At 37.1% G+C, this 14,799-nt stretch overlaps 1 protein-coding gene across 2 annotated transcripts in view; it reads left to right on the forward strand.

Moving 5' to 3' along the window:
- Positions 1-14,567, forward strand: part of LOC135222713 (sterile alpha motif domain-containing protein 1-like) — a 41,238-nt gene extending 26,671 nt beyond the window's left edge. For both annotated transcript variants that reach the window (XM_064260911.1, XM_064260913.1), the window contains 5 exons: positions 7,181-7,334; positions 10,007-10,119; positions 11,418-11,550; positions 12,298-12,497; positions 12,691-14,567. In XM_064260911.1, coding sequence (XP_064116981.1) covers positions 7,181-7,334; positions 10,007-10,119; positions 11,418-11,550; positions 12,298-12,497; positions 12,691-12,831 — 741 coding nt within the window. In that variant the 3' untranslated portion in view covers positions 12,832-14,567. The remainder of the gene's footprint in view (positions 1-7,180; positions 7,335-10,006; positions 10,120-11,417; positions 11,551-12,297; positions 12,498-12,690) is intronic.
- The last annotated feature ends 232 nt before the right edge of the window (positions 14,568-14,799 follow it).

Raw genomic sequence — 14,799 nt, forward strand, 5'->3', positions numbered from 1 at the left:
TGCGGTTATAGCAACTTGTTTACGTCTCTCTCTCTCTCTCTCTCTCTCTCTCTCTCTCTCTCTCTCTCTCTCTCTCTCTCTCTCCAGTGGAAGAGACCGAGACTAGTCAAGAGTTCGTCAGTTCGCGCGAAATTCGTCATCGGAATTCTATTCTATGTTCCTTCTGGAAGAGAGAATGATTCAGGAAGTGGCGGGGAAGACTGATAACAGCCGCTGTAAGTCGGTCATTGTTTTCTTTATCTTATCGTTGTCTTTCGTACCGCGACGTTGTTTACGTAGAGGCGGGATTGGCTTTGCGGTGCCATAAATTCTACAAAACTGAGCTGCAGCAGTTTGCAAAGTCAGGTACCTACCCTTGACGTGCCGTTGTGGCAGTTTGCAATGTTTGCAAGAGTTCTTGGTGCGGAATTGTGGTCGCGTGAAGTTTGTTTATCCGATGTTTTTTTGTTAATACTGTCGATTGTTCTCAGTTTTTATCGATTATAATCACTTGTGGAAATGTGCGTATATGATTTCTTTGACTGGTTGATGGCTAATATAACCATGTATATACTGTTTTGAGGAGGTTATTAGGCATTTCAATTTTTGGGGGGAATTTAGTGGCTTACTAATTGACTTTGCTAATTGCTGTTCATACATCTGAGTAAGGTGAAACGTGAATGCATTCGGGGATAATTCTCTCTCTCTCTCTCTCTCTCTCTCTCTCTCTCTCTCTCTCTCTCTCTCTCTCTCTCTTTGTAGATAATATTTATTTTTTTCGGTTATAATGCAAACTGGACCGGTTAGAAGTTTGACGTTCCTCAGTTTCGTCTTCTTGACGAAATAGGGCATGCATCTTTGTTACATCAGCCAGATCGAATGGCAATAAGCAATATGCGAGATCAGTCATACCTAGCGCCTCGGTGGCGTCATCGATATGGTCTTGGCCTGCCACCTCGGTGGCCACGAGTTCGATTCTCGGGCATTCAATTGAGGAGTTAGAAATGTGTATTTCTGGTGATAGAAGTTCACTCTCGACGTGGTTCGGAAGTCACGTCAAGCCGTTGGTCCCGTTGCTGAATAACCACTTGTTCCATGCAACGTAAAAACACCATACAAACAAACAATATATACGAATGATTCGTGCTATACCTCATGAATTTCGAGCTAAAGGACGTCATCTGATATTTAGACCTAGATTCATAGAGTCATAGAACCGCCCCTTACACTCTCTCTCTCTCTCTCTCTCTCTCTCTCTCTCTCTCTCTCTCTCTCTCTCCATCAAGACGGGTTTACATAGACGTTGAATCGCTTGTTCCACGGGCCTCTAATTAATGTAAGAGGTTGTATGTATATTTAAAAAAAAAGTTAATGGCTTCATTTAGCATCGATGGTGACGGTGTTCGCCCAATTTAAACTCTCTATAGCCTCCCGTCCACCATTCTTAACCAACTCTTCAGCTGACCCTGTGTTTAGGAATTTAGGTAATGGACGTTTCTCTGTCAACCTTAGCAGTTGTAGAGCCAGGTAACTTAAACAATCAATAAGTCAATCTTTCCAGTCAGTCATTTTGCAGTGATACAAATCCCACCTCACACAAAGTAGCGAATTATTCTCCTGCTTCTTCAAGGGTTCCAGAAAGGTAATTAATGCGAATTTTATTCGGCCAAAGCCAAAATACTTTATTCATTATATTAAGATGGTTCATTCATACATTTCAGTGTTAAATGTATACTACGTCATTGTTCGTTATAGGGAAATAAGACCGTTCGTGTTGTTATGAAAAGATCGTACATAAAATTTAGCGATAAACAATTTCAATAAAGAGAAACACGAGATAGTCGATGGACTACACTCGTCGAATGAATTGGTTTCGAAATGCAGACAGATTTGTCCTCATGGCGAAGCAACAGTCGATGTTTGTCAGCTGTGCCGGTAATGGGAAATGATGTAAGCCATCCGGACGGGGCTATTTCAATAACGACCCACCCCCCCCCCCCCTTTTTTTTTTCGGCGTGAAGCGAACATTGCAAAGCAATCGGATAACACTTGCGGACTTGAATGGATTGGTCTAGTGCCTCCGTAGGGGCGAGTTATTCTCGCCGTTTTAATAAGTTTATGATCTGTTGTTCTACAGATTGCGTAGCTACGAAAGACGTGCGTAGCTACGAAAGACGTGGTATAAGTCTCTCTCTCTCTCTCTCTCTCTCTCTCTCTCTCTCTCTCTCTCTCTCTCTCTCTCTCTCCACACACACACGAAGATCCCTTCTCCCTTCAGACGCGTGTGAAATATTCGAAGCTCCGGAATTCTTATGGTCTGGCAGTGTGTCCGCCACTGAGGTAGGTGTACTTGCGTGCGCGCGCTCCCTCCGTACGTTTTGCTGCCTATCACACAGGTGTCACGCAACGACTTTGGAGGAAAGTTGGCTCGAGTCTTACGTGAAGTGCATGTTACATTTCGCCTGTTACGGCATTTGGGAACATGCAAAACTCTCTCTCTCTCTCTCTCTCTCTCTCTCTCTCTCTCTCTCTCTCTCTCTCTCTCTCGATCTTAACCATGCTTCATTCCTTTCAATTCAATGTATTTCCATGTATTTATTGTATTGCCCTGTATTTACTGTATTCCAGTATTTACTCTGCTGTCCTGTATTGTATTACAGAAATTTATGACGGGTTTGTGACTTTTACAAACTTTCTCCAAGTAGTAATCAAATCAAGGATTATGAAAGTTTAGCACCTTAGACATTATTTCCTTGGCTTCAGCCAAGCACTCCATAATCCTTCAGCTCCCATAGGGTGGTTGTTCCGTCAGTGCACCTCATGCGGTGCACTGTATGCATTACGAAAGGTTCTTTGCAGCGTCTCCTCCTCCCGTAGCTTGCAACCCCTTTCATTCCTTTTGCTGTACCTCCGTCCATATTCTCTTAATTCCATCTTACTTTCCACACACTCATAACAATGAATTCCTTTTGCTGTACCTCCGTTCGTATTCTCTTAATTTCATCTTACTTTCCATACACTCATAACAATGAATTCCTTTTGCTGTACCTCCGTTCATATTCTCTTAATTCCATCCTACTTTCCACACACTCCTAACAGTGAATTCCTTTTGCTGTACCTCCGTCCATATTCTCTTAATTCCATCTTACTTTCCACACACTCATAACAATGAATTCATAGCGTAACTGCTTTGAGGTTTTACTCCTGTTACACCTTTTGAAACTTTTTTTTTCTTTTTTTTTTACTGCCAGTTTCCGTTTCAGCGCTGCATGTCCTCATAGGTTACAGCGCTAGGCCTGAATTCTGTTTTAATGCCATTCTTCTTTCGGTATCCTCCACTAAGAACCTCCCGAGGTAGCAACGAGCATTTTAGTCGAACTGCGTACGCCTGAAAGCTGCACAGTTGGAAGCAGGTGCTGTCCCTTCCCCTGCCATTGTAGTTGTTCAACTCTGAAAACCAGTAATGGTTTGGCTGCGCCGTTGTCTCTCGCCTCTTCTCCTCTCTCTCGCTCTCTATCTCCCTCCTCTTCACTATCTTCCTCTTCTCTCCTCTCTCTCTCTCCTATGCCAGGTTTATCGAGTCAGGTGGTCTTGGTTGCAGACGATGATAACTCTGGGAACGAGGAATTATTATTATTATTATTATTATTATTATTGTGGTCCTTGCAAGCAATAATGGCAAGTGCTAGATGCTCATAGATAAGAGCGGTTGAACACAGTGGTTTTTTTTATTTATTTATTTATTTTTTTTATTTAGTGTGATTCATGTTTTTTTCCTATGATTGATGGTGATTGCCTCTGCGATATATTTTATATATATATATATATATATTATATATATATATATATATATAGATATATATATATATATATATATATATATATATATATATATATATATATATATATATATAATATCATACCCAGGCCCTAACGAACGAAAAATGGTAATAAAAAGAAAAAAAAAAGAAGAAAACCTGTATTATACGCGTATCATCATCGATGACGCGGTCTCAGCAAACACCAGAAACTCGAATGACGAAGCGCCGCAGATATAGCCATTACCAAATGCCAGTACACCAGATCGAGCTCCTTTTAGAAAGGAAGCGTTGCGCTTCGTGGCGGCCATGATCAAGGCCCCCAGCAGACCTTGGCAATTAAGAGAGATGTCCTCCTTTCCCAAGGTGCGCTATACGGAGTGGAACCGCGCGCGCGTGCGGTCGTCTTTCCGTATGTGTGTTTACAGGAAGACTGTGAAACTAAGGATTTCGCATTGTCCCTGAAATGTCTAGGGAATTCGTGATACCACCAATTCGCTTAGGGACATTTGATCCCCGGGCGGCTGGTTTTAAACTGCGAAACACATTTGGTCGCTGAGGGACTATATAGTGCTAAATACGGCTGAGGGGCTATATGGTACTAAGCACGGCAAAACAGTGCAGGGATTTCGCGAAATCCCTGAAATGTCCAGGGAATTCGTGATACCACCATTTCAATTAGGAACATTTGATCTCCGACGGGCTGGCATTAAACACTACGAAACACGTTTGGTTGCGGAGGGGCTAGTACTAAGCACGACGAAACAGTGTTGATGAATCACTGGTTCGCCGTCTTTAGTACTAGCCCCTGGGTGATCAAACGTTCCTTGTGAATTGTTGATTTCACGAATTCCCTGATAATGTCAGAGACTTCGTGAAGTCCCTAGGTTTCACAATCTTACTGTAACAGATGTACTCAAGTTATTTTCTCTCTCGATCGTAATTCGTGTACTTCATTGTTATTTGGGTTGGCTGTGTACGTACGTTTGTGCTTGATATTTAATTACATCTTGATTCATAGGTTTGTAACTTTCATTTTTAAGTTTACGTTTAGTCTTGATATTAAATTACAGCTTGACTCATAGTTTTATATAAGCTTAATTTAGGATTTATAAGACCTTGGAATTAATTTTTGAGGTTTGTGACGTAGAACTAGCGGTGGATAGTTAGATAGTCAGACTTGGATAGCTACTAAGTTCAGGAAGGAGTACGCCAAGGTCCAGTGACGCTCGGTAACTTGTAATGAACTGTAATCAGGTTTAATCTAGTCTGACATTCTTTTTAACTGAACTCTGCCTTTGCAGTGTACATATAGTCTTATATAGTCTCTTACTATATATTAAGTTTTAGGAAATGTTGAAGAAGCTTTTGTTGTAATTAATTCAGTTGCAAAAATAAAATTCTTTGCTTTACCTGTAAAAAAATACGACAACCAAAAGACGCATTTCAACTTTTTTTCTGTTTATGAATAATGGGTTTGAACGCATACCTTTTTTTTATTCCAAAAATATTATTTATTTAATATTTTGATTGTTGGGTTAAACCAGGTGTTTTAATCGAGCCCCTACCTTGGGTTTGGAGTTTGAAATAGACAACTTTCGGAAATTATTTCAACGATTGCGTTCCTGAGTCTCTCTCTCTCTCTCTCTCTCTCTCTCTCTCTCTCTCTCTCTCTCTCTCTCTCTCTCTCTCTCCTTCTTCTTCTTCAATCCATAGGTTCTGAAAGTGCAATTTTTGGTGATACTTGTACTCTCTCTCTTTCTCTCTCTCTCTCTCTCATTCTTCTTCTTCGCCAATCCATAGGTTCTGAAACTTTGCAATTTTTGGTGATACTTGTACTCTCTCTCTCTCTCTCTCTCTCTCTCTCTCTCTCTCTCTCTCTCTCTCTCTCTCTCTCCTTCAATCCATAGGTTCTGAAAGTGCAATTTTTGGTGATATTTGTCCTCTCTCTCTCTCTCTCTCTCTCTCTCTCTCCTCTCTCTCTCTCTCTCTCTCTCTCTCTCTCTCTCTCTCTCCTTCTTCAGAATTTAGAAGAGAATGCCGGTATCAATAATTATGTCTCTAATGAGTCATTTCGGAAAATTCTCTCTGCCAGTGATTTTTTTAATATTCTCTTAACGATCATCGACCACAATTTTTATATTTTGCATAGTTTTACACAACTTAAGTGGCTGTCGGTCAGATATATTCTCGGATTGAAGATCAAGTTAGGTTTTATGATAATTGAATGAATGAATGAGAGGAGTTATGCAAAGCTTTCTGGAATTCTTGTTAGGGAATGTATTTTATCGATTTGTTTTGGTATTTTTTGAAATGCTCACATGATATTATTAATACAGTATGTAAACTCACTATTATATACTATATATATATATATATATATATATATATATATATATATATATATACACACAAATCCCTTTGAATGTAACTTCTTCCCAAGGTATAGGGAATGCGATAATACGGGGTATTTGTAGCGTTTTCATGTGTATGTATATCTATATGTATATATATAATACATATACACACCTATGTTTGTGTATGTATGATTTATATACACATACACATGTATAAGTATATAAACATAAAGCCACAAATACCCCTTACCGCAGTCTCTTTACCTCGGGAGTAATTTCCATCCAAAGGGAATTGTGTACAATAAAAACATCTGGCCTAACCATGATTTGAACCTTTTTCGGTTCCCTTTGGTTTGGATACAGGGATACATGACTTGAAAGTCCTTGTTTCCTAAGTACAAACCGAAGAGGTTCGAATTCTGGACGAATTCTGGACAGGGCAGATGGTTCGTTATACACAATTCCCTTTGTGCGTTAGTTATTCCCAAGGTAAAGTGATTTGGATATTATGCAGTATTTTTGGTTTTGTATTTTTGATATGTAGATGTACATACACAATCATACTATACCTACACAAACGTAGGTCTATAGGTGTGCATACTCAGTCATACTGATACACGAACCTAGTAGGTCTATAGATGTAAATACTAAGTCATACTGATACCTACACAAACGTAGGTCTGTAGATGTACGAGTTACATACACAGTGATACTTAATACCTATGCAAACATAAGTAGATAGAGATATACACAATCATAGTACTAATACCTTCACTAACGTAGATATATAAATAGTCGTACATGCACAATCATACTAATGCCTACACGAACGTAGATGTATAGAGGTACATACGCTGTCGTTCAAATAAACAAAACGTATTTATACAATTTACATACGTATATGTACACCGAACACCAACCCGAAGTCGATCAATCCCAGCTCATTTCTTGCGGATTCCCGCGGTAGCCATTTTTTTTTATTAGTATTATTCTTTTAACCTCTTCCTTTTCCTTGTGTCCCCCCAGAGAGCCAAGAAGGTATTCGATCCGAGCGAGGGCGGGCTGGGAGGAGGCCCCGGAAGGAAGAAGAACGCTACCCGATGCGATGTCTGCTTCATGAACGTGAACCAGCACGCCATTCAGGAGGACCTGCTCGTCTGTCACCGGTGCCAGGCTAGGGGTAAGGAGGACTAGTAGTTTGCTGTGCAGTGTAAAAGTCTGTCTGTCTGGGTTAGCTCTGCACTTGGAGCACGCAAGAGAAGCCGGTGTGTGTGTGTGCGCGCTATATATATATATATATAATAATATATACATATATATATATATATATATATCTATTATATATATATATATATATATATATATATATATTTATTTATATTATATACTATATATATATATATATATATATATATATATATATATATATATATAATATATATATCTATATATATATATATATATATATATAGATATATATATATATATATAAAAAACTTACAAGCTTTCCAGGATCCAGGACTGTTAGGCCTAGAAAGCGTTAACTTTTTTTTTTCTTTTGATAAATATATCCGCTAGATACCATCCAGTTTCAATGAGGTCCTGTTAGTAATTGTATTAATGCACAGAACATGCTGTGTAAGCGATACAATTTATAGATATATATGTATATATATAGATATGTAAATGCACATGCACTATCAATGTTATATGCAGATTTCCAGTGTATATTTATACATGCCCTTCAGTATACTCTAATTTCATCATCACTTCAGTATCTGAGGTGATGGCGTCTACCCATGATTATTACACTTTGGTTCTTGATATTTATGTAACGACGCTTGCCACATGAGGGCATCAGCAATATATCAGCTAAAGTTATGATAATAGTATGTCACAGGTCTCCCTAGGTATTGCAACATCTTGGCCATACACATAGTAATTATGTAGTATAGATGTACGCGGCTTTGTATCTGTCCGATTCATTTCTACGTCCCAGTAAATTCAAGCGCATATATTTTTTACATTTTATGAACTGTTGATTCCATTGAACAAATAATTAATTCGATAATCCGTTGAATGTCAGTGTTTTGGCGGTATCATTAGTACTATACACTCTGAAGACGTTACATAGAGGATGTTTGTTACGTTTTATGAACCATAAATGCCATGAAACGAAAAGCTAATTACTAATTAGATATTCCAACGAATGTCAGTGTATTGGTGGTGGTGTCATTAGTACTATTGATTCTGAAGACGTTGTCCAGAGGATTTGTTTACAAGATAAATCTGCCCATCAGTATTTGAATCCAGCAACGAACGTGTTTGTGACGCGATCGTCGTGTCTAACAATATGAATGAATGGATGGAAGGATAGTTGAAAGTAAAGCGACTTAGACAAAGAACTGAAATGGGATCGTAAGGTTTATTCAGCGCTAATCAAGCAGTAGGTCTAAAGTACAGTATATCCATGAACTGTTAAAGCCAAGTTGTAGGTAATCATTCCGTAGTGCCGTTTTTTAATCAAAGAAATTACTGTTTTCTCCACTACCAAGTTTAGTTTCTAGGGAACCGTGGATCAGAGTACATAGTCTAGGTAATATTTTATTTTTTTAAAATTATATCTGAATAATCCTATCCTGATCTTAAGAAAATTATAGATAAATATATAATATGGCCGGACTGTGGTTTTGCCGAGTCTGCAGCGATCTTGTTGATGTGATTAAAAACTAACTTAGTATTACTCAGTGTAGAGTTCAGCAAAGACGTGCCGGCACGGCTCGTCTCGTAGATCAGAATAGTACATAGTCTAGGTAATAATATTTTCCTCAAAAATTATATCAGAATAATCTTATCCTGATCTTAAACAACAACAAAAATATAGATAAGTATATAATACGGCGGGACTGTGGTTTTGTCTAGTCCGCAGCGATTTTGTTGTGATCTGGTTAAAAACTAACTTAATATTTTTCAAGAGAGTGTAGTTCAGCGAAGACGTGCTGGCTGCCAAAGTGTAAGAGCCTGTGTTGGCATAAGTCCATCTTAATCTTGAAGAAGCATAATACACACCGCATCCTCGAAGAAGCGTAGTACGTGTATTGCATTCTATTCCATCCCATCACTTGCAGTTGGCAACGTGCTCGCTCGGACGGTAAATATTTGTCAGCAAAGGATTGCGCTGCCCAACTTGAGAAGCAATAACTCGTGTCATTGGTGTTGCTGCCTGCACTTGTGCGAGCCACCTCTCTATCTATTCGAGGTCACGTTAGCAGTTCCAAGTCAGGTTTTTAAGTAGTGTTTAAATCCGGCCATTTGTCAGTCCCAAGATTTCCAGCGCACGTCTGAATTAGCTTTTAAGTCGAATTCTGCTTTTGTGTGTGGAGAATTGCTGTTTTTGAATGTGCAGTGTATTTATTGACTGCAAGTGAAAGGGTTTCTGTTGTCATCCACTTATAGAAATTCTCAGTGTTTGCAAGGTTTACTTTTTGGGTTTTGTGAGCTGTTAAAAAAGATGTTGATTAACAAGTTCTGTATAGATAGACCTTTGGTTATGGCACAGAGTTCATCATCTAGGCAAGGCAATCGATTGAACCCAAAGTATTTCACGAATATTAACGAAATAAAAACAGTTTTAAGCATTCTCTTTAATATTCTATAAATATTTATGAAAATATAAATGGGAAATATACTTACAATATGGCAACAGGAAAATGTATAGGAAATAGAATGGTGTAAACAAGTACGTACTGTATATGTAGGGTTGTGCATTTTTTCTTAGTTTACATTGGGCTTTAAACAGTTTTGTGATAATCATATGTTGTTTTTATCCCGAAATTCATCATTATCTTGCAGCTCATCCAAGTTGTTTGGGATATAGCGAGGAATTAGCCGTCAAGAGTCGCCATGGACCCTGGACTTGCATGGATTGCAAGCACTGTGCCGTATGCCAGATGGACCATACAATTGTAAGTCTTATTCTCAAGGTTTTCAAAGTCTGTAAAGTTTGATCTGTATCATTACGAAATAAGTGATTGGGAAGGAAGTCTCAAGGACGAACTCTGTTGTCAGAATGTTGGTGTTGAAAGAATTTGGAGGAGGTGGGAGGCATATGAAGCTACTACATACATAATTGCATGCAAAGTATAAGCAGTAATGGTCAACAGAACTTTATATTAGTAGTAGTAGTAGATCTAAATAATTATTTATGATTTTTTTGTAGATTGGTTGGATGTATTATTTTGTAAGCTAATTTCCATCATGTAGTAGTGATATATGTCAATAAAGCCATGGATTGTAACTGGCAAATAGATTTGAGTCCAAGTACAGCTTCTTAGATGTTTTTAAACTAATTACCAATAATTTGTATGTCTCCAAAAACGTGTTGTCATGCTCCTGGGAGAAATAGCGGAAGGCTTTTACTAATATTTTCAAGTCAATTGTCTTTTTGTAGCCATGAATTTAACTTTCTCACCACAGTGGCTTAATGGTTGGTGCACAAGTCACAGGTGGATGGAATTGGGCTATGGCTCAGTGCATATAAATTTTATAGGCTATTTTTTAATATATGTGTAAACTTTAAGATGTTTCAATAATTAAGCTTGGGTTATAATTACATTTTTAATTTATGTGAGAAATCATGAGAATTTGATTATTTCCAAAAACGCTTGCGCTATTTGTGTAGAAATGTGAAATAAGTAGAGTAATGTTTTCCTTTAGCTTTATGTTTCATATAGTTTTATGCCTTGAAAATGTAGAATGGTTTCAAGGAGTAAATTATTACCTTTCTCTTTCCACTTAAAAAAATATTTTTTCTTTAAAAAAAAATTTGTGACTCAATGAAAAAAGTAAGAAAGGAAATATGCAAGATACATAATATGCACAGTATAAAGAACTATGAATTTCCTTTTTATATATGACTAGTTGTGGTACCATTATGTACAAGAACACACTGAAGAGGTCTGTATTTTTACAGGTAAGCAAGTTCAACAAAAACCAGGAAGGGTTAATGCTGTCAGTGCACCTCCTAGGTGCACTGTAAGCTTTATTAACGGGTGTTTGCTGTGTCCCTTTTGCCCCAGGCTGCACCCACTTTTAGCCCATTGCCTTCCAACCATTTCAGTTCAACCTCCACCCCCCTTTCTCTGTCATAAGCACTGAGTGACTGAACATGCCCTAGTGCTTGTCTTTAAAACATAAATTTAATTATTCGTTTCCTCAAACAACAGATGAGCAGTGTTGCATAGGTCTTCTTTCTTTTTTATAGGGTACCCTGATCTTCTGTGATGAATGTGATCGTGCTTACCACCTCACCTGTCATCAGCCACCCATTGTAAAGGAAAAGCAGCCACAAGGATCGTGGATTTGTTTTGCTTGTGCACCACAGAATACTCAGAATCGTAAGTATAGGGATTCCTGATAATAGTGTCCTAAATTTTGAGTGAACAGAAGATTGGGAGAGGCTGGGTTAAGCTTGACTAGTAATAGCAGAGTTTGTAACAGATCTAGGTTGGTTGCACATTATGTTAGGAATATTTGCATATCGCCAGTCTGGTAAATAGAACAGTTTTTTTTTTCATGTTGTCTGTCAGTTGACTTGACAATGCATATTTAAATTAGACAAACCCCATGTAAATGAAGACGTTACTGGTATGTGTCAAAACTTTTAAGTGGGTATCTGAAGGCTGATATGAGGGGGAGAATTCTCATTGATATTTATAGTTAAGAATATTTTGGTTAAAGCTGCTGTAACCATGGCAATGCCAAAAAAATGTTGATAAATAAAATTATCTCTGCAAACGTAATTCGTATACTTGTAGTTATGCAAAAAGAATAGGAAGGGGGAGTTATAACCTCATAAGTGGTTGCGAGAAACTAGGTTTTTATTGCCTGTTTATAAGTTTTGAGTTCACGGATATTAGCAGGAGGCTAGTTCCTCTCTTGATAGTAAACAGCTTTAGGTGTGCAGATGAAATAAGATGACTTATACACAATGCATATACAGTACATACGTAAGCTTCATGTAGCAGTAGCTTTTTGTAGGTTTATATTCAGGCATTTTTATAAATGGACAGTTTTAGTTGTCACAGTCATTAGGACTATAAACTGGCATAGTCATTTACCTACCCATTTGTTTCATTTTCCAGCTTATGACTGCCTTCCTGGTCTTCCAACACCTCGAGACTCTCCTGTGCCTGATGATGAAAGTAGAGGGTCAAGCGGTTCCTGGGACAACAACATATATGACCCAGAGATTCCTAATGTGACTCACTGGACAGTGGAGCAAATCATGGAGCACTTCAATGGCAAAGGCTTCGGAGCATTTACACAAGTGTTTAGAGATCAGGTACTTATTAATAACTATATGTATGCAAGTTATATTATGATCAAAGAACCAGGAAAAAGTAAACTCTGATTACAGTTCTTGGGATATGAAATAGAAATTTCCAGTTCATAAAGTATGTAAATTATTGGGACAAATGATACATAGTTGAGATTGAAGCCCTTTTTCTTTCAGTAACCATATTTTGTGTTAACAGGATATTGATGGAACAGCACTGCTCATGTTGACACGTGCTGATGTTTTAATGGGACTTAATCTGAAGCTGGGTCCAGCCCTCAAGATTTACAAGCAGATACGTATCCTACAGACAAGATTACCTAACCCTCCATTGCCTTAAGGCTGATAAGTTTATAGTGTAAATTGTAAAATTATGTTCTTATGGCAACTTTCTGTGTTAAAAGTGTGATCTCTTTATTCCTCAGTTTCCACTTTGGATACTTTTTCTCTATGAACATTATTTAATAATGTTGAGCCTTTTCTGACGAAGGGTGTTGACCTTCAGCCAGTCAGGTTAACTTATGTGAAATTCTAATGTAAAAAGACAAATTGAAGTGCAAATTGTTGACGACCTTTGTTTAAAGGTGCTTTGTAAATTGTGTAAATAGATCATTTTATATAAGCACATTATATCCTTTCTTCAAAACTCTATTCTTTCTGGATACGTTTCAGCTGTACATTATTTTCTAACACTGTATTGTAACATTAGAATGTACAGTAGATAATCGTATCATCTGCTCCACAATGCTGTTTATACTTCATAGTCGATGAGAGAGGTATCTTTAAGCTTAATTGGAACTAATATACAATTACATATCATGTAGTTCAGCGACAGTTTTTTAATGTTCATTGTCAGGTTACCCTTATGAATAAGGAATTGAATTGAAATCTTGAATTTTTTCAAATAAAGTAATTTAATCATATTCTAAAGCTGTAACTTTGATACTGAGAAATTGTATCTTACAATTTTTTTACTTGCGATTTTTCTGCTTTGTCTCTTACTTCCTCTCATTCATGTTTTATTCAGCTTTTTATTTATCTGGATTTTAAGTTCAAAAAATTTCTAAACCAGTATAAGAATTTTTGTTATGCCAGTGACAATAAAGTTGCAAGTAAATTCAGTTTAATTCAGCTCTACTATTTAAAGGATTTACAGTACAGTATTCTAGATGTTTTGTACTATATTTGGAAAATTTTACTCTTACTATGAAGTCTTGATTTTTTAAGTAATAGGGGCCAGCCCTGTGAGGGCTAACTTCAATTACCTCCAGGGTCTGCTAAAAACTACTTAATAATGATGATTTAAGTAAGAGGTTGATATTTTTATTTGACTTGCTAGCATATTTGGTTTTGTACATTTTTCAAAAATGTTTTACTTGGTACTCTTTTTGTTGCATTTCTTAATGCCAGAATAACTGTCTCTGCCTTGGTTCCATAAATTCATTTTAAAGTGTTCTATTACTGTACATAATTACAAATATTTAACATGTTGTTGAAGCAAATATTTGTCAATCTTATGAAAATTAATGATGCACCAGAGGAGGCATTAAATGTTTTATGACATTTTGTGTGTGTATGTATATAAGATAGTTATATTAAAGATCAATGGAATAAGCAGAGGTGTATTGCGACAATAACACTTAGCGCCAGGTGACGAAAAGTTCCCGTTATTGTCATATAGGGAAAATTATTTTTGTAAACTTAGTATCTAGATTGGTGCTTGTTGGCTGCTGTAGGTGTATTTACAGCTACAGACAGCAACTCCCTCCCTATTCATGAATTATTTTATAGTTCATGTAGCGTGTACATAGACATATATTTTTTACATGTACTGTTCTTTGCTGTATGACCTTTAAACATCTACATATACTTGAGAAAGAGCTGCTGGTCTGTCATCGTATAATCTGGAGAAGTTATTTAGTTACTCTATCTTGTGTAATCAGCATTGCAAGATTGATTTATATTAAACTAGATCTGATTATCTTGCATGCCATAGGATTGCATTATCCTGATGCCAAGTCCATGAACGTTTTGTAATTTGATTTTTGCCTTAATAAATCAGTAAACCAATAACAATGATTAGGTATTTTTATCCTTTTCAGATATTGGATAATAATTTATTCTCAAGATATTATCCATTTGGGTACTGCTGAACACAACTCTTATTAGAAAGTGAATTCAGTGATGTGGTATCTCGTTTTTTATGTGAATTCCCATTGGATACAGGTCTTCACCTATCCATTTTTTTTTTTTTTTGAATATTCGCGCTGGTTCTGCTCATTTCTTATTTAGTACTTTTTTTAATTAT

The sequence above is a fragment of the Macrobrachium nipponense genome, chromosome 8, assembly GCF_015104395.2.
Source record: "Macrobrachium nipponense isolate FS-2020 chromosome 8, ASM1510439v2, whole genome shotgun sequence".
Lineage (NCBI taxonomy): Eukaryota > Metazoa > Arthropoda > Malacostraca > Decapoda > Palaemonidae > Macrobrachium > Macrobrachium nipponense.